Source organism: Protopterus annectens, chromosome 1.part0 (assembly GCF_019279795.1).
Source record: "Protopterus annectens isolate FY-2018-M chromosome 1.part0, PAN1.0, whole genome shotgun sequence".
In the NCBI taxonomy this organism is placed as follows: domain Eukaryota; kingdom Metazoa; phylum Chordata; order Ceratodontiformes; family Protopteridae; genus Protopterus; species Protopterus annectens.
In genome coordinates, this window is record NC_056725.1 from 1,207,234,764 (window position 1) to 1,207,255,761 (window position 20,998).

The following is a 20,998-nucleotide window of genomic DNA, read 5'->3' on the forward strand; positions in this document are numbered from 1 at the left end:
CCCAATTTTAAAAACTTTACTCCTAACAACTCAAAGTTACGAGTCCATCCATGTTCATTGTGCCCTTTACTACTCTCCCTCCTGGTATAAGCACACAAAGTTAAAAAATTAACATTACATATGGGTCCAGAAAACAGGCAATTTTCTCTGTTCAGTTTATATAGGTAAAAACTGTTTTAAAGATGGCTTTAGCAGAATAAGCTCTGAAATGGTTCTTAAAAATAAAATAAAAAAGTGTTGTCTTATTTATCTAACATTTGTTGACCAGGAAAGTCCAACTAGGTTCCATACAGCCTGTTTTCAGCAGAGGAGGCCCGGGGAGAAATGCTTCAGACGCATGTCTTTAGAATGAATCACTAAGAATGACAGCACTTAAATGACAAGAAAGCAAGACAATTCCAAGTAGATTTTTGGGGGGTGTCATCACTGAGCAGTTCTGCTGGACAAAACTTTGGTAGCACAAATCAGATCACTTCTGTTCCACAGCTTCTAACCTAAACACAAAGCTCTAACCTTGTTGCTGCACAAGTCTTTTAGACGTCACATACACCGCCCAACCCAACAAAACTTCCAAACAATGGTCTAATGAAAAGAATGTGGGGTAAGCAGAATATTTCTGTCAAGTACCTATAAACATTGTTTGAAGTGGAATATTTTTTGTAAATAAGTAAATAAAATGGTAAATAAGTAAATAAAATGGTTAAAACCAGAGGATTCCATTTTAAGATGTAAAAATGTTTGAATACAACAGTCACTTGGCTGAGGGTGACAACCCCCATATCATCTTCTTACTGGTCTAGTTAATCAGTCCCCACTGATGTCAGGAGACAGTTTGACTAGAACAGCACATATAAATATAGCTGTAAGTCCACTAAGGGGCCATAGGCCTGTTCAGGCCAACCCAGTCAAAGGTGAGTGGAACATCAAGAGTGGCCTTTGCCAGCCATGTAGTCATAGCTTGCTCATTTATTGTCCATCACAAGATGGACCTGTTGGGACTCTTTCCATCCACTCACTGCTAGTCCTTCTGGAATCAATACGAAATTTGGTAGACTACAGACATAGCCAAACCACCAGCTTGATAAACAACTAAAAGTTAAGCTTGTGAAGCTGACCTTTTCTTATGAAAGGATATGCAAAATGTGCACCGCTTATAGTATTTGATGTGTACTTAAATATGGTTATACACATTTTAAAATCATTAAGTATTAATACAAGCAGAAGCATAGCAGGATGGATATACAATAGATGCAGAAATAATGTGTACAACTTTTACAGTATCTGTTGGAAGGAAGAGAAAAGCAAAATAAGAGGTGCAAGGTGGTTTGAGGTAGAAAATGTTAGGAGTTTAGAGTACAGAATGTAGACTGAGGGGGAAGAATTTAACCAGGAGTGATACAGGAACAGAGCCATTTGTTATTTAGGTGTTCTTTAAAAAGTTTGACATTGGAAGTAATGTGTTGGGGAGTGCTATTCCATAGTTTTGCTATCTGATTGGCAAATAAGGAGTCTCCAAAAGAGCAGTTAGATTTAAACTTTTACAAGTAGTTTTTTGGTTGAGCAGAGGGTACGGGTGTTGTTGCAAGGCTAAACAAGATTCTTTAGAGCTGGACAGGCATATGTATGATGATGTGGGCAATTGCAAGATTGTTAAAAAATGGTAGGTTGGGTAGCTCGAGCCAAGGTTTCAGGGCTGTGCAATGGTGTGTTCTACTGTGGACTCCAGCAGCAAAACTAGCTATTTTATTAACATCTCTAGTTTAGACCGTTCAGATTTTCCAAGATTAATAAAGCTGGGGGAGGCATACAGTAGTGTGGACAGAAGGAGAGTTCTTGCTATGGCTAGTCTAGTGGAAGGGTTGAGGACTGTTCCGGACCTATAGATAGCCTAGTACCAGCCTATGAACCTATTGGCCCAAGGGCCTATACAAGCCTAGCCATAACAATTCCCTGGATATTTCTTCCTACAATATTTACTTCCCTGGACCAGTCTAGAAGGGCTACTGATGTGATCCCCGGGGTGATTTTCCTTCCTACAATATTTACTTCCCTGGACCAGTCTAGCAGGGCTACTGATGTGATCCCCAGGGAGATTTTCCTATCTCCCATCCAATCATCAAGGTTCCTTTTGAAGAGGGCCAAGGAGGCACTCTGCTCGACATGTATGGGCAGTCTATTCCAGAGTATGGGGAGTCTCTGGGTCAGGAACCTATCCCTCCAGCATGTTTTGTTCCTTGTGATAAGGTTTAGATCCCTGGAGCATGTGGCTCTGAGGGATTGGGATTTCTTTAAGCGGAGCATGTCCCAACAGCTGAGGGTTTGACATGGCCTTGTATGTTGAGCAGAGATCGCCTCAGAGTAGACAATATGCCACAGAGTATAGCTGGAGTTTTTTTAAACAAGACTGTCAGTATAGGGCATCCATTTTTAGGCTTGTGATTCTTTTGGCGAGGCATCCACTTTAGGCTTGGGATTCTTTTGGTGAGGTGTTTCTGCAGCCTTTCCAGCTGTTGCAGATGTCTTGTGAGGTACATACCAAACAGAGCGTTGTACTCTAATGGGTCTAATGAGGGATGAGTACAGTGGGACAATGACCTCCTTTTTTCTGGATGAAAAGCCCTTAGTGATGGTGTGCCACATAGGATCCTGACTGTTGTGGCAATGTGGTTATGGAAGGCGAGACCACTGTCCACCTGTGTCACCAAGTCTCTCATCACAGTATGTCCGGCTTAGTAAATTAGTAAGAGCAGAACGTACCTTTTTTATAGTAAGGGCTAGGTGTTTATCATATATTAGGGAGCTGTCTATAGTGACACCTAGTAGCTTTGTGCTATTTACCAGTTCAGTTTTAGTGGTTCAGTTTTAGTGCCATTAGAGGAGAGGATGGAAAATGGGCTAGTAGGTTTTGTAGATCTATTAGAGTCATTAGTTTTGTCTTGTTGGGATTTAGTATCAGCTGATTTTCTTTAAGGTACTGATCTATATCTGAGAAGGCTTTCTGGGTGTTATACAGGAGTGTTGGGAGGGAGGGGGCAGTGCAAGATAATGGTGGTATCAACTGCATATTGCACAATAGTAGCATGTGTAGATGCAGCACTGTTTGTGAAGATGGAAGAGAGCAGTGGCCCAAGTATAGGGCCTTGTGGGACTTCTACTGTAATGAGTAGTAGGGTAGAGATTTCATCTTTCCACTTGACAGCTTATTGTCTTGTTTTATTCCATGCCTGCCAATCTGGATAATCACCACCCCAACAGGTTCAGCAACAACTGCAAGCAACAATCAGGGGATCTGTTTTAATCCTCAACTGCTTGAATGCTATTAAGAGCTGGGAATGTGCATGCAAACTTTGTAGCAGTGACATCACAAACTTCTGTGGACAAAGTATCCCCTCTGCTATGAGGACTCGTGCTACACCTCAACCTGAGATACCCGGCATTCCCTCTTCCTGAGACATGCCTCAATTTAGGAAAGCAGGTTACACCTTCCAATCCTTTAGAAAGACTTCTGCCATGCCTAGCAAACTTCACTACACAAACCTAGCTCAGCTGGTTATAGTTAGGGCTCTATTCCCTTTCTTGCATCATATCCATCCATCATTGTTAAAGTACCTAGAAGTTAGCAGTCATCTGGGAAGCACACCATTTCGGATAGGCTTTATTCCATTCTTTTGGTAAAGCACAAGCCTTTTGCCATCACTTTGTGCACATGCTGCTGACATTTCTGTCCAGAATGCCAGTCTCATAGCACTTGGTGACATCATCCTTTCAGGAAGTGTGTGTATGCACTTAAATTAACCCAGAATATGACAGGCCGATTCCAAGCATCAAGGCTGCCAGCACAGTGCTACATGTGGTATTTGGTAGTACTACCCAGACATATTAACCGTGGTAGCCTCAGTTTCCCCAGATTTGCACTTTGAAGTGAGGTTTTTAAGCCCACGACCAACCAACACCAGTTTTTACAACCTTGAGGCTCACATACGGTTATTTGCCAGTTGGGAGATAACAGATTTGATCGTTATGGTCATATTTAAAAGAGCATTATGGTTACCAGTAGTTGATAGTCTAACTTATGCAATTCTACTATAATAGATACATGCAAAGGAAGAGCAACTTGTGAAACAAGAGTAAAGGGTAATGTAGCGCATGTTCTGTAAAATTAATGCAACAAATCTGCCTTTAATTCTCTGCAGCAGACTGCTGCCGCCCATTAGGACACGTTTTGATTTCTGCATATTCAGCCCAATTAGATCCAATGTCCTTATTGCTGGGTCTGTAATGATTGAACCAATGCTCAAAATCATCACTTCCTGTGGGTTGAACCAAGCTCCATCACTACTTTCTGTAGCCACTGATGGCACTACATCTTTACTTGGGACAAAACTCAAATAGAATATATGCAGGAAAAAAGTTCTTTATTTCAAAGAATGTAGGACCATCTGCCCAGCCAGTTGCATCTCACAGGGATAATACCCAGAGCGTGGCACCAGGCATCCTGGCTTGACTATCAACTTGGGCATTTGAAGAGCTATTATTGGCTCAGTCAATTCTCTGGTGGGGGGAGGAGCATGGCTGGTTCTCAGGGATGACATACCTCACTTGCACATAGCTTGAGCTATCATTGGCTCAGTCACTTCTCTGGTGGGAGGAGGAGCATGGCTGGTTCTCAGGAATGACATACCTCACTTGCACATAGCTTGAGCAATCATTGGCTCAGTCATTTCTCTGGTGGGAGGAGCATGGCACAGCTTGGGCTATCATTGGCTCAGTCACTTCTCTGGTGGGGGGAGGAGCATGGCTGGTTCTCAGGGATGATGTACCTCACTTGCACATAACTTGAGCTATCATTGGCTCAAGTCACTTCTCTGGTGGGGGGAGGAGCATGGTTCGTTGTCAGGGATGACATACCTCACTTGCACATAGTTTTGTAAACATAAGATAGTACATGAACATGAAGCACTCGTGCACCACATTATGCAAGCTTATCACAAATCGCAGCTGCATCAAGAAGGGGTAAGTGCACAATCTAAAATCCCGTAACTCCAAGTGCATGCCATCACCCTTGGTGCTTAAACTTATCCCAATGGAACAAACAGGACAACAGGCTATCATTCCTTGGAAGGAATAGTATTGCCAAGGGGGGGGGGGGTTGGTCTTGAGGTTAAGCCCCTCCCCCCAAAAGTAGTAAAACCACTAGTCTTAGTTCCATCATGGTAGCTCTAAATGCATAGTTTAGCAGCATCTTTCACTTATTCAGCTTACTTCACCCGAGGCAAGAAGCTCAGAGGTTATGGATTCTATGTCCACACCATGCATCTGGGTTCATAATTCAACAGTGCATTTCAGGACAGAAGGTGCCAGACTTTGAAATGGACCTTAAACTGGGGTTTTCTGTTCTGATGAAAGTTGGAGATGCCTAAATTACATTTGATTAGTAATTTAGCAGCGACTTCCAGGCTCAGTTTCACAGTTTAATTACATCACATCACTTCTAAGATTATAAATCCTAATGAGCATACATATTAAAAACAAAACCTTTTCCATTTGAAAGTCACTTGTCAGAGTGATCAAACTCTGGAGCACAAATGAAGCTTGGCTGCATGTGTCACTGGAACACTGGGATTGACCCACCACTCTAAAATAAGGCAATTCTCCTGCAGTTAAAAACCTAGCTGCAGATACATTAGGACTGAAACAGTGCCAGAGCTTAAAGGCAAGCTTATAAATTGAAACATCAGGCTAGGCTTATAAATGCAAAGTCCATAGGCACCTGGCTGGAACTTAGGCTTATAAATGCCCCAGGGCAGATAGCCTAGTATGAACCTAAACATTGAGGCTTACCAATAAAACTGGATTCTACAACAAAAAGTGAAGGTGGCAAGCATCCTACCAAATTGGTGGAGTGACCACTTGGGAAGCCAGATTCACACATCCATGCAATGATGCTGCTTTGACCTAAACATGGCTGAGGCTTACCAAAACTGGATTCTCAAAAGTGAAAAGGTCAGTCAGTGGCAAGACCAATTCACTGGTGAGTGACCACTTGGGAAAAAAGCCAGATTCACATCCATGCAACATGATGCTTTGACCTAAACATTGAGGCTTACCAATAAAACTGGATTCTACAACAAAAAGTGAAGGCCGTCAGTGGCAAGACCAATTCACTGGTGAGTGACCACTTGGGAAAAAAGCCAGATTCACATCCATGCAACATGATGCTTTGATACAGAAGTTTATCTACACATTAGAACATGGAAACAGGATAACACCCCAAGTAGTTAAATAATACAAAACAGATTTTGGACTCCGTAGGGCTATACTCATCGGTAAGATTAAAGATCACCAATCAATACCAAATCTGGGAACCAGCATGGGATAACTTCCAGTACTTACCTAATCATACATTAGTACATTTCAGGCATCTACTTATAGGGGACCATCTGTATGTAAAAAAAAAGAGTTAGCGAGAAAGCCAGATTCCCACAAGTGAGAGGTAGTGAGAAAGCAGTTAGGTACAGACTCTGGTGACCAAAAGTTTGCCAGCCACTGAAATAGAATGAGGGGGCATTTCTTATGAGAAAGACCAATATTTCAGTAGCATTTCCAGCAACTGCAAACATTAAAGTTGCTACACCATCCAAAGTTAGCTTTCCACAAACTAACATGCACAAAGTTAAAATGGAAAGTTGGGGATGGATAACAGAAAGAGCTAAGCCTACTACTTTTCTGACAAATTTGCAAAACAAATGTAGGTTGCAGCAAAGATTTTTTTTTTTAAACAAATGTTTGTCAGCGTGTACAGACTTTTTAGGACCTCCCAGTAGTTTCCCTGAAAGTAACAATCCAGTTTGTTCACCGACCACCACAGCATACAGCTATATAATAGCCAGTCTTCCATCCCCATCACAGTAAATACTTAGATACACTGAAAAGGCTCCATACCAACATTCTAAACATCTGCAGGAAGACACGTTCCTCAAGAGGCGAGTGCAGTAGGGGGATTAGCTTTCAAGGAAGCACAAAACCTGCAATGCCAGTGATGTTTTAAAGCTATGAAACTAAAGGGACATTTTTAGGTGCTCTACACCAAAACTTGAGCAAGCCTTTTAGCTACAGTGGTGACCCCCCCCCACCCCCACCCAAACATCTTGCTATCTAGGTATTTCTACTGAAATAAGTGGAAACTCTAGGAGTAAAAGACATTTACATATTTGCTCACTGCTACAGTGTGCTGCTGAGATAAAGTATTCTAATCTGAATTCCCAGCTTCATAAGCAAGCACCTTAACCTCCATTCTATAATGCTACCTCCATTTTAGCAGTGATACTTAATCAGTGGTAGGGTTACAGCAGAACAGACCATCAATAATAAACTGTACTGCTATATTCAGCGTAGAAAAGCTCCCATCACATACGCAGCAGCAGATATACATACTTGTTCATTTCTTACTTTTGTTGTACACTGGACAAGACCACGCAACACTGATCATACCATTCTTTGTTTTTTTAATTTTGTTTTTATCCATTTCAAGAGTTTTTTTTTTTTTTTTTTGTTTTGGAATTTTTTTTTGTAGTTTCAACTAAGTAGTGAACAAAATATAGTTATATTCTCATATAATCAGTACTCATTCATAGAAGTACTACACAAAATATAAATTATTTGCTTCTGTTGATCCAGTGCTACCCTTTTCTTCCATTCCATCCACTCTTATCCTGTTTTTTTAATGTCAGATAGAGTTTGTAAACACAATGACAAAGGTAATTTGAAACTCATTACCACCTATTCCCTCATTCTCAGCCTTTTTGCCCCCCCCCCTCCTCCACTTTTTAAACCCCTTAAGAGAGACGGTTTGTAAGCTCTATAAACATGAAGTAGACAGGAACATTGCCATGCAATAAAGGACGACCAAATGGCATAACGGAGGATTACACAGTTTGGAAGGGTCATGATTAGGTCTCAAACTTGGCTGCTGTTCCCCAAGTGGTGGTGCCTGGGAGAATTTTTATATTAATTAGCTCTCCCATGACATCCTGAGCAGACAGTCGTGTGGGAACTACAGAAGCCCAAACAAGCTCTTGAGGACAATGAATCTGTACATGTGATTACATTTTTTAAATCAATACGCTTATTAATTTTACAATAGTGTTAATTATACTTTGAGCTAGCCTGGAAATAGTTAAGAACTATACACTAGTTAAATTTAAATTAAAAAATGCAGGTATAAAACCCAAGTTGCCCACTATCCTTGAAGCTAGATATGGATATCACAGGAGGGTAGCACTGCAGTTAGCATCTATAAATAGTGGTCTATGAATTTGTTAAACTGCCATGTTTTAGCATTTCTACACTTGCCCCTATGTAAGAATATCCCTAGTAGGCTCCAAGAGCACAGTAGTTAAAAACTACCTGCTCAAAATACCTTATTAGTCTTAAAATACTATACTTTCTACTTTAGCAGTATCTGAATTGAGAGACCGCATAGATATCATAGCTATCGCCTAGAACTCCAAGGGGTTTACAATCAGGACTCCCCCTCCCCCAAAGCTACAAAGACTGGTGCAAGGACACAGCTACACTGTTTAAGATGCACTGGAAAAAAAATAAAAACAGTTCAAACAACTCCAACAGCAACTAAACAGACCCCCCCTCCCCCACATCTATACTAGTTTTAAAGAACAGTTTCTTTAGAACAGAAAGAATATAGATAATTGGGTGAATAACCGCTTATATACACACAAGCGGAAACAGTAATTTCCACCCAATTCCTATACCACTGAACAGAACACCAAGTGTGTGTAAAACTCCCTTTTACTTGGCTTTGAGAGACAGGAGCTTTACACAAACACTTCGTTCACAACACTCACTCAGGCACAAGAACTAAACGTTCAAAAGAAAAATCCCCAAACAAGAGCTAGTAAAGTACAAATACAATTTAGTTAGAAGGCTCAAAGAACTAAACGTTCAAAGGTAAAAGCCCCGCTCAAAGAACTAAACGTTCAAAGGTAAAAGCCCCCAAACAAGAGCTAGTAAAAAGTACTAATGCAATTTAGTTAGAAGGCTCAAAGAACTAAACGTTCAAAGGTAAAAGCCCCCAAACAAGAGCTAGTAAAGTACAAATACAATTTAGTTAGAAAGCCCAAATCTTATATTAAGAATAGCATGCATCTTGTGAAGTCTATAGCAAATATCTGGCATTTAGGAAAATCTAAATTACAAAATCATTTAGAGGCACTGTAAAAAAAGCAAAGACTTTTCAGATGACATAATGGGAAAACCCCTTCTCAATTACAAGGAAATTAAACTTATAAAAATAACAGCAAAGCAAAAAAATTCCTGTAGCAAATAGCATATGTATGACAGGTAGTGAAGACAAAGCAGAAAACCAAATAACTTTATTCTTACCAGACAAAGTACCAACTACCACAGAGGTAAACATAAAGAAACACCCAGCCAGCATCCACAGTCCTAATGACACCATCTTGGTAAATACAAATCATCAGTAAGCCTATTACCAGGCCTAGATAGTATTATAGTTTCAGTTCATTAGGGCTGGGTTAATTAGTACATAAAAGAAGCTACAGGGAGTAGGGTGAAGGGAGTTGTCTTTATAATAGGATGTAGTTAGTGTCTAAGAATTGTGGGGTGGGGGATTTGATTTATTCATACTTGTTATAATATTAATTTTTAGTAACATTTTCTATTTTAATTTTACAGAGCTGATGCGCCCAAGTAAACTGAGCAGAACATGATTAGAAAATTAAAATGCTTGCTGACCTCTAGTAGGAAGCAGTCATCTACCTGCTGCAATGTATGCTACACAAGGAAAATGTCATTCCTTTCCCTGTGGGAATAAGAACACATCACACTTCAGAATGGCTGCAATAAAGCAACTCGTTAGCTACATAATATTTTTGAAAGTATCCAGTATTTCTACTACAGTAAACTCTGTTAACTAGAACTCTCAAGCAACCAGAAAAAAATGAAGACATGCAGTACAATTTTCATGTGGTGCACTTTCTGTCCCCCCTGGCAGAAACATACCTTTTGTGTTTAAATTTTTAAAAAAGGAAGATGGGAATAAATTCCCTCTCTTCCTAACCTAAGAACAAGTCAAACCAAACTAATAGTATAGGGTACAGTATAAGTCAGGCCTATTTTTAATAGTAACTCTCAAGCAACCGGAAACTACAGTTATCTGGCATCTACCAATCCCCATGGGTGCTGGGTAACAGAGTTTAATGTAGAAGGTTGTACCTACCAAGGCTGGGAGTTGTACCCGAATTTTAAATAAAAGTATTTCACTGGCTATAGGCAGCATTTGCCTATATCAAAACAAAACAGAAAGGACAAATTGTATTTTTTTTTCCTATTCTCTTTTGCTTAAGAATCTAGCTTTTGCTATCCTCTGGCTTCAAATAGTTGAATATTTTTAATTTTAAGAAACAAAATAATTCTGGAGAAAATATATATACAGTCTTGGTACAAAAGTATGTTAACACAATCAACATGAATTATACATTTTTAATTATTATAAGCCATGAGCAGTCAGTACTTGTTTACCCAATGAGAACCATGTGTAACATGCTCACAACTAGGCAGGTAAGGAACTGTGAATGCAGTAAACTCTCAGTTAACCGGGACTCAAGCAACCAGAAAAAAAAAAATCAAAGAAATACAGCACAATTTTCATGTGTTGCACTTTCTGCCCCCCCCCCCCCACACACACACACACAGAAACACACCTTACGTTTTTAGAGTTTTAGAGTTTTAAAAAGGAAGATAGGAATAAATTCCCTCTTTCCCCAACCTATGAACAAGTCAAACCAAACAAATAGTATAGGGTACAGTATTAGTCAGGCCTATTTTTAATAGTAACTCTCAGGCAAATAGAAACTACAGTTATCTTGCATCTACCAATCCCCATGGGTGCTGGTTAACCGAGAGATTACTGTAATTAAATTGCTTTCTACAAAAGTTCTATCACACTGGAAAATTCAAGGCTCTTTTATAACTCATTTTGGTTTAACATATGTATACCTGTAAACATACATCTATAAAATAGGTGTCTAATAATAATAATTGAAAAAAGTATAAAGATTAGAACAAGACCATCCCACAACACCCCTAAAATGTTTGTCATATAACTCTTCTGCCCTTGAACTAGTACTGGGCATCTAACTCTTTTTGGACACTGTGAGAAAAAATATTGCTGGGCACCAACTTGCAGAGGCTGGCAAAATCAAAGGATGACTTCAAGTCAGAATTGTAATAGCCATTGTGGTGTAAACATTTCTTACTACCAGAGGCACAATGACCCTCCAAAATGTTTGTGGTTCTGGGTGCCCAGAGCCTCTTCGGATATGACATATTTACCTCCAGCAGTGGATGCATTTTTGAAAGGCTGGTAACCCTGCTGAATCTGTTGTACAAAGAGTAAAGCCCTGACTATGGCCTAAATGGTTCAGGGTACTGGGGGAGATGGCTGGGGTGGGTTGGAAGTTTGCAACTGATACCAACTCACCCATCAGTGGGGTGGTATGCATCTCACTGTGGGAATGACACCTGTGGGTCAAATCATATACTCCATGTGAGAAGGTGGCAAGGAGAGTTTCAATTTTTAGCCAGGCATATTGGGTTCCAGACAGATTTTATAGCACACTAAAATAAACATAAGACCACAGAAATTAGGTTCTTGCCAGGTACCTTTGGCTCTTGCCTTCTAGGGACTTAAAATTTAAACTTTTAGCACAGAAGGAAGGACACTGCACAAAACAACCTCAGAAATCATCAGAATATAAGAAGGGGTAGCAATACACATCTGTAAATGTTTATGCTCCTGTGAAAGTAAAGCTTACATTACTGCTTTCAGTGTTAGAAAAGCAAATACTGTTGGTAGTGCTGTGAGAAGGGGGGGGGGGGGGATAATATATATGTTGTTGTCTTTGTCATTTGAAATATCTTGTGATACCTTTATAAAGGGATATAGTGAAGTACAGAAAAATTATAGAAGAGTATAACAATGAAGCTAATGAGTCATCAGCTGTCTGTTCCATAGGGAATGCAAACAAAAATGTGTTTGAAGTTATTAGTAGTTGTAACTCCCAGGTTCAGAGAATTTTTCTCTGTCCAAGCTAATTGCCCAGTGCAAGTTGGTTAATTGTCATTAGAAGGAGACATTCTATTTCAGAGGCATGGTATTTCTGCGAAGAGAAAGACTTCATTAGTGACTTATTACAAGATTTCTGAATAGAACATTGTGTCATCAGAACTGACCATGCTAGTGTTCTCCATTGCAGCCCATTCAATACAACAGCAAGGCATAACATTACATACATGCTTGTGTGTGCACACACACACACAGACACATACATATATGCATACACTCCCAGATATTATCACACACACACACACACACAGTTATGCACCTTCACCCCCACTCTTTCACACTCACATAAATACTCACCCAAATGCTTCTATGTATGTTGTAACATACACAGATAACACTGACACACGCACACACATCCAGCATTGAGGACCCCTATCTAGTATATGGTGAACGTCCAGTCAGGCACACGCACACACATATCCAATCTCATAAAATGGCAAAAGTATTAAGGAAAGAAATGACAGTTGAACCGTTAAGGGTAGCAGATGTAGTGAATGTACAAACTGAAATATTCATGTTAATTAGAAAATTGAGTTTAAATGTACCATTTCTTAAGAAAAAGGGGACGGAACAATAATGTGGATGAAACATTGTTTACGTGAGTCTGTCCTGGAAGAAGAGGAAGTTAATGACACAATTTGGAACGGCCTTATAATGAATTTGTACAGTATGAGTAGGATAAGGACAACTTGGGAGAAGATGTATGTTTATTGTTACTATGTCCTTATCTGAAAAAAAAAGTGTTTCTACCATGTACTGAATATAAGGCCCTACATTTGTTCAGCAAGTAATATGGAGAGAACAGAACATGAATATGAAAATATCTGAAATGAGAAAGAAGCATTAATCTTACAAAGGAAGAGTGCTTGGTCCTTGAGTAGCTTAAGAGTTTACAACATCCAACATTTATTTAAAAAAGTGATAAGTCTGGTAATGTAGGGGTGATGGATAATCAGCAGGATAGAGAAATGTTTTAGAACATCTTATGTCTTCTTTATGCTACACTTAAAATACATAAAATTGTGTAGAAACTACCAGGGAAATCATAATTCTAGTAGTAATAACAATCAGTATCGAGTAACTAAGAGACTGAATTATTAAAGAAGCTGTATATGTAACAAGTAAAATCAGTTATAGCTTTCTACCAATGGGAAGTGTGCATTGGGGTCGAAAGCAGTACCAAACAGAACAAGTGGAGGGCCAAAATCACATTTTGTATTAAGATTACTATCAGTGATTAACATTTATATAATTTTATTTAGTTTGAAAGTACACAGCCTGGCACAGGCAAAAACAAATAAAGAGACGGGGTCCCCTTAGCACCCACATATGCTAACATATATATGAGGATGTTTAAGCAATATAATAACAATATTTTCAATACAAAGTTGTATTTTATGGAGGGTTTCTGGATTAACTGATGTTCCTATACAGTGGGGGCAAATGGGAATTTATTAGGCTTTATTTATGAAACTAATGATAAATAAAATATTTGGATGTTCTTTTGAAAGGGGAAAATAATAAAGTCAGTCCCCGGGATTCATGAAGCTCGGCGCAAGGATGGTTTTAGCCTTGCGCGGAGCGTCCTCATTACAGATGGTGCAGCAGCGCCATATGAATATGTATGTATGAGGGCACGCCGCCACACCCTTGACGTGCACAGGAAATGTGTGCGAGTGCGGGGGCGTGTACAAATGCTCTACGGAGGTGTAAACATGCCCCAGCAGTTGCACAATCTACTATGCTTACAATTAGAGCCCGCCTCTAATAGTAAGCCAGTAATTCAGTGTCCGTGGATATCAAAATGTATGCTAAGCATACAAGAGTGTCCACAAACAGTGAAATAAAATCGAAGTAGTAAATACACAAGCACGTAGTGGAATGTTGAGCCCCATTCCCTAGAACTTTCACAGTTAGATTCCCTGTATCCCTATTTTACATTTGTATTGCTGCAATATCGAAAGTTTAAGCAAAGCGCAACGTGTTTGCGCGTTGTCCTCTGCCGAGCATAGCTTACACATCAAAATCATTCAAATAGAGAAAAACATGCAAAATCAATGTAAATGTCAATAGTGTAGTGATTAGAGCATCTGCCTAATAAACAGGCATTCACGGTTCGAGTCCAACTATAGCACATATCATTTTCCATGTGGAATGAATGTCGTTTTGCTGTAAAACTGACATAATAACATGTAAAAGTGAACTTGAGAATCGCATGAGATGTTTAACTAAATTTCATTCAAAGTGGTACTGTCATAATGAATAAGGCACTAGTAAGCAGGTGTAAGCACAAATAAGCAGCAGTAAACATATATAAGTACTAGTAAGCAAGTCTGAGTGCGCTTGTGCGGATGTAAGTAGTGCCCAGCATAGGAAATGTATATAAGTATGTACAGATATATAATATATATATATATATCTATATCTATATATATATATATATATATATATATATATATATATATATCTATGAAGAATGAACGTTGTAACAATAAAGCATACAAAAGGAATGAGAAGGGAATCAACAGCAACCCCAGTATTATATAGCGCTGTCAGCATATGTCATATCAAGCTGGGCAGGAGTGAGCAAAGCACTGCTACTCACACCACAGGCAGGATATTACCAGTGGGAGTAACATTGTTGATCTGCTAAGTCTACTTTACCCACAGTGGGTAGTCCCTGGTGGGACTAGCCAAAAATTGATAGGATGATTGGCCATCTGACCATTACACAAGCAAGGGCAGGTATGTTCAAGGACTAAATGGTGGGAGAGCATGATAATACATGGGTTGGGACAATGTATGTGTAGGACCCCTAATGCTCGGGAGAGGGCAATGTGTGGAGGTGTGTCATTGCTGCGATAGCAACTGGACAATGGATGGTATGCGTGTATGTTGAACTTGGGTGGGGTGGAGGAGCTATGGGTATGAAATTATGGATCCAGGCGTATCAGAGTTGGATGGGCTGGTTCTAACTGGACTGCCATGTGGAGGTCAGCGAGTTCATTATAAGTATATATGCATACACACATGCATACATCTATATGTAGAAGTACATTCTCTGTAACACATTCATTCCATTTGCAGACATAAATAACATGAATGTGCCCTTACAAACCTCAACAGTAGACAGAATAATAGGTTGTGCATAAGAGGGAAGGGACAAAACTGCTAAAATGAAGTGAGTACAATGTCCAAAGTCAGTGTTGTGCTGAAAAATTCAAATGTGAGGACTTTCTCACGCATGGAATCATTCCTGTGATCTGCCTGCTACGGCAACGCCATTTACTAAACTGGTCTATTTGTAAAAGAATTACATCAAACTCGTACATAATTAGCTCTCATGTGTGACGTGTGTGTTACCACATAGTTATACTTATTAATTTATTGTAGTGTCATGTTAACAGGAGTAAGGATGTAATGAAGTATAGTCTAATCTTGAAATAAAGACATGTGTGTCCCATGTGGGACAACCCAAAAATTGCGAATAATGTCCTTTTGGTCGCTCATGTCACCAATGTTTGTGGACTAAAAGTTTGGGATTTCTGAGGATACGTGAAGTGAGTCAACCGATGGAATGGGTCTACAGGAGTAGGGAGTGGCCAATGTGTAGTGGTGTGGATACACCGCGAATCCAACTGGAGAATGGATGACTGCAGTGTTAGTGAGGTGTTGGGGTGGGTGTTTGGGGAACTAGGAGTCATGGGTATATGGGTATATATGCAAATGAATCAGGACAGCAATAGGGTATTGGTTAGAGCATCCGCCTAACGAACAGACATTCCAGTTCAAAATTCCCACTGCATCACATACCATTTTCCATCGGTAATCTGTATATGAACATATTTCAACATCTGTCCACTGTATAACCTGCAAAATAACAATTAAAAGTGAACTGGAGTGAAGTGTCAGTGTCATAATGAATAAGGCACTAGTAAGCGGGTTTAAGCATATATAAACACCAGTAAGTGTGTGTAAGTGTGTTTGCATTGCTTTGCAGACACACACACACACACACACATATATATATATATAAATATATATATATATATATATATATATATATACATATATATTTATACACTATATATATATATATATATATATATATATATATATATATATATATATATATATATATATAGTTGCAGACATATACGTATATATATATATATATATATATATATATATATATATTTATATACACATATATATTAATATATATATATATATATATATATATGTATATATGTGTGTGTGTATATATGTGTGTGTGCGAGCGTAGATATACACAGATATACAGCTATGATAGGAAACAGCACACAAGGATGACAGATGTTCACAGGCTATGCCAATGGAAGTGAGGGGCCCAAGCAAGAAACATGAAACACGTAGCATGACCTTCCACCCCCTCCACCCCAGCCGGACACAGGAAACATACACACAAACCTGCAAACAATGTAAATAGTCCACTGCTCCCCAGACCACAGGCAGGATACAACCAGGGAGGTACACAGTGCACCCGTGAAATCTAATCTTGGAACACAGACAGGAGCGTTCCTTTGCGGGACGCCCCAAAAATTGACATAAGACCAAAGGAAGGTGATACGCCGACCATTTTGTCTGGGGTGTGTACATATCCAGAATACAAGGGTGGAAAGCCTGATGACCTATGGGTCGAGACAATGTATGACATGGGTCCTGTTAAGTGGAGAGTGGGCAGCCTGCAGTGCTGTGTTCAGACCCGACCAGGACCCAGAGTAAGGAAGGGTGCTGCAGAGGAGGTGTGGGTGGGGGAACTATGGGTAGCTAGTTATGGGTCTAGGTGTGCAGGTGTTGGCTGATGTGGGCCTGCATGGACAGCCCCAGGGATGTAAGCAAAAGTGTTCATTGGGCAGAGGCGTCCCCCAATGAGCAGCCACACCCTCTACGAGTCCCACTGCAGCAAAGTGTAATCTACATGGCAAGGAATGTAATAACCATATGTAGATGTATATATGTAGAGGTATGTGTGTGTATATCTACCCATAGCGACATAGACATATATCTCTCCCTCTCCGTAGTACAAATGTATACATACAGAGACAGAATACATATACATACCCACATATAGATATATACATATGCAGGCACCCATAAACCCATATGTTGTTAGATATATATAGACAGCAATATATAAATATATACATGTATGCATACATACACAGCTATATCTGTATATAGTAATGTATGTATGTATATATCTATATATATATATATATCTCTATATATATATATATATATATATATATATATGTGTGTGTGTGTGTGTGTGAGACTGTAAATATACACATGTATATAGCTAGGATATGATACAGCAGTTCCAAATTACATATGTTCACAGGCCGTGCATATGGGGTGAGGGGTCCAATCAATAAACGTGTAACACGTAGCATCAACCCACCCACCCCACCCCCAGCTAGGCCGGTGAGACATACAGACACACAATAAAAGTAAACACACCACTGCTTCCCAAACCACCGGCAGGATACTACCAGTGAGAGACACCTGCCAGGTCTAATCTTGAAACAAAGACATCAATGTCCCTTGTGGGACACCCCAAAAATCACTGATCATCGGAGTCAGTCCCTGTAATGATTCATCAAACCAGGCTGTAGACATACACAGACCAGTAGGTTGTGCAAGCCTGATAACCCATGGGTCGACACAACATACGACATGTGTCTCGACACGCGGAGAGTGGGCAGTGTGTAGTGGTGTGTTTTACCCCACCTGCACCCACAGTAAGGATGAGTGCTGTAGAGGAGAGGTAGGTGGGGGAACTATGGGTGTGCAATTATGGGCCTAGGCATGCAGGTGTTGGCTGGTGCAGTCATATTAGGACCGCCCCGGGGATGTAAGTAATATTCTGAAATGGGCATACCTTACACCCATACCTCTCAACCCCTAAGAGCAAATCCACTGGACAGGACATAAACCGTTTGGGGAACAAATAGGGACCATACCTCTCAACTATCCCTGACTTCCAGGGACGTCCCTGATTTTGACTCAAATTCTAACTCTGTCCCACTTAATCCCTTCTAAAACTAGTGACGTTTGGAGGAAAGGTGGTGAATTACAGATAATGAATAATGACAGCAATTAAGAGTTATAAACTTCATTTACCTCAGAAAATGTGTATTAATTCATATGCTCTGAGTCTGTCAATGTGTCAAGTTAATAGCACTAATATTTTAAATGTATCCCTGATTGTTCCTGATGTTGTCATGACTTGTCCCTGATTCAGTTGATATTTGTCCCCAATTGTTTGAGAGGTCTGATAGGGACAGAAAGCACATATTCCACTTACAACCTTAGAAAGATGATAGAATAATAGATATGCAGTAGCATGACTCGGCTGAAGGATGTGGGTTCCAAAACCCAATTACTTGTTTGTATTGAATGGTGTCAGTTCCCATGTATTAGCCAGACAGGTGCAGAGTGTAAGAGGAACACACCAATAGTATGAATCAAACTCTGGACAGGCCGCAGATTCCATACAGTTGAATGGCATACTTACACCTAATGGGAAGCCATTCCTGATACTGTAGGCATGTAATCCGATGTAATAGGCATCACAAGGTAATATCATAGTCCTCACTCCCACGCAGGGGTGTGAGTGTCAGATGCAAACACCAAATGCAGTGCATTTGCAAGTGCGGGAGCAAGCAGGTGTAAGCCTGTTTGGCCGCCGGTATGCGACTATCACAATGGTGAAGCAATGTAGAGGCTGAGTGTAAGAAACTGTAACCAAAGGTTAGCATTGCTTAGCTCTGCGCAAACCCACGCACACCCACTCACAACTGCTTAAAGTGCCTTAATCACTCCGTATCCAATGGCCTTGTTCTGCCCAGCAATAAAAATAAACAGCCTCTGCTAGGCTCGAAACCAGGACCCTGCAGACCACAGCCACTGTGATTTACCACTAAGCCATGGCAGATATACAGACATCGGATGTTATCACAAACATATCATCCAGCACAGTCATTCAACAGTATAGGAAATGTATTCCATCATGTAGATGTATATGTGTGTGTTTATGTCCAGATATAGATGTTTACATATATATAGATATATCAAGAACATCCCATGTGACAACAAAGCATTAAAAAGGAATAAAAAGGGAAACACCAGCAATGCCTGTATTATGTAGTGGTGTTGTTCTATGTACTATCAAGACTCCCTCAAGCAGACATGTGTCATTAATACACGCAAACATTTGTACATTAGCCACATACATTACTCTGTGCATTTTATTTACGTTAACACAACAATTCCTGTCCAATCATTATGTGAGAACAGTACTCTTGCAAGGTGCTGTGTGCGACATCATCATCATGAAAAAGGTAAATGGGATAATCATAGAGGGACTGGTAGTGTTGTGTGTACAATGGGGTCATCTGCATCACATGTACCTGGAACCTTTAGGAGTCATGTGCATACCAGGATCGTGTGTCTGAGAGACGGGTGAGGACAACAGTAGTATGTTGTGATGCAAATTAAAAAGGTTACATGTGTCCAGTGGACACGTGTGTGAAATGGACAGCTATGTATGGGGCAAATGTTGTTCTAGGAACAGATTGGCCTTTTGTTTCCATAAGGTGAGAGTGGGATGTGGGGGAAGGAGAGTAGGTATGCTCATGGAGGATAGGTTGGGTAGGATGACAGACAAGACAACATACAGGGTTGGTATATGACACATGTGGGGAGATACACCTTGGACAGGGAGGGGTGTTCGGCAGTCACAAGCCCATGACCCCATATGGAAACAGTGGGATGGAGGTCCCCACCCATGGGCAGCCACCACTGCACCAAAACAGCTGCAAAGGTGGCTGTGCTGGGGGCTGTCTAGGAGGGGCAGGCTCACCCTCTGAATGTGATAATCTGCCCTCGAGCTGGCGTATGTGGCCTCAAAACTCCTTATTGAGCCCCCTACGCACAACGCCCGGGATTGTACGACGGCGGACAAGTTCATGTCTGGACCTGCTCCCAGGGGGGACAAGCCCCATCCTCAGTGGCGGTTCCACCAGAAGGTGGTGCAGAGCCAACAGAGGTGGAGGTCCAAGGCTGGGCCCCAGACATGCTGGTGCCTGGTGCCATGGCCAGCTGAAGTGGGACAGGAGTTTCTGCCGGGACCTCCAGTCCCATACAGCCTATGGTGTTGCAGTTTTAACACAGATATGGCTTAGTAATAGTCAACAGCATTCAGGATTACTTATAACAGCATGCATAGATATGACCATCAACCCAACACAACAGATGGCATACATTTGCAGAGAGAGCACAACGCATGCATATATACTGCATGACATCTGTACAAAGTGTAGAAGACTTGTGACTGCAGCTATGAACAGTGGCCCATTACTGGCATGTCACTGTGAGAACCTCAGACAGTGACTGTCATACCACTGTTTTATGTAACATATGTCCAATCAGGGATGCAATGGCAGTAACTCTCATCACTATCACCATGTACTGACTGCAATCCTCACACTATGCTTCTGCAGTTCACAGATGTGTGTTCAGTGAGTAACACAAGAAACAAATGGTTCCACACACTGACCAGTCCACAGATAGCCCTACAAATGGGGGTTCCCTCACAAACAGAGCACTGTCTTGTCAGTTTTAAAACATACAGAATAGCCATTACCACACATAACTTTTTAAACTGGCAGTAGTCTCAATTAGTTGTAATCTATTGGTGAGTAGCACCAATGAGTTGTAATATAATGTAATACAATGGTAAATATGTAACCTTTGATATGTTTTTAGTGTATTACTATTAAGATGTTT

General features: G+C 40.4%; 1 protein-coding gene across 3 annotated transcripts in view; it reads right to left on the bottom strand.

The window, feature by feature from the left end:
* LOC122796901 (zona pellucida sperm-binding protein 3-like) overlaps nucleotides 1-20,998 on the bottom strand; it is a 191,862-nt gene that overhangs the window by 78,969 nt on the left and 91,895 nt on the right. Inside the window, exons 1-2 of one of the 3 annotated variants that reach the window (XM_044065674.1) lie at nucleotides 9,403-9,462; nucleotides 6,394-6,440 (exon numbers count right to left, since the gene is read on the bottom strand). The exons of 1 other annotated variant lie outside the window; for it this stretch is intronic. Coding sequence is in view for 1 of the 2 variants with exons in the window: in XM_044065666.1 (XP_043921601.1) it covers nucleotides 9,403-9,478 (76 nt within the window). In the remaining variant the exon portion in view is untranslated. Of the gene's footprint in view, nucleotides 1-6,393; nucleotides 6,441-9,402; nucleotides 9,516-20,998 lie in introns of those variants that run through there. One more of the 3 variants, XM_044065666.1, reaches the window with a different exon arrangement.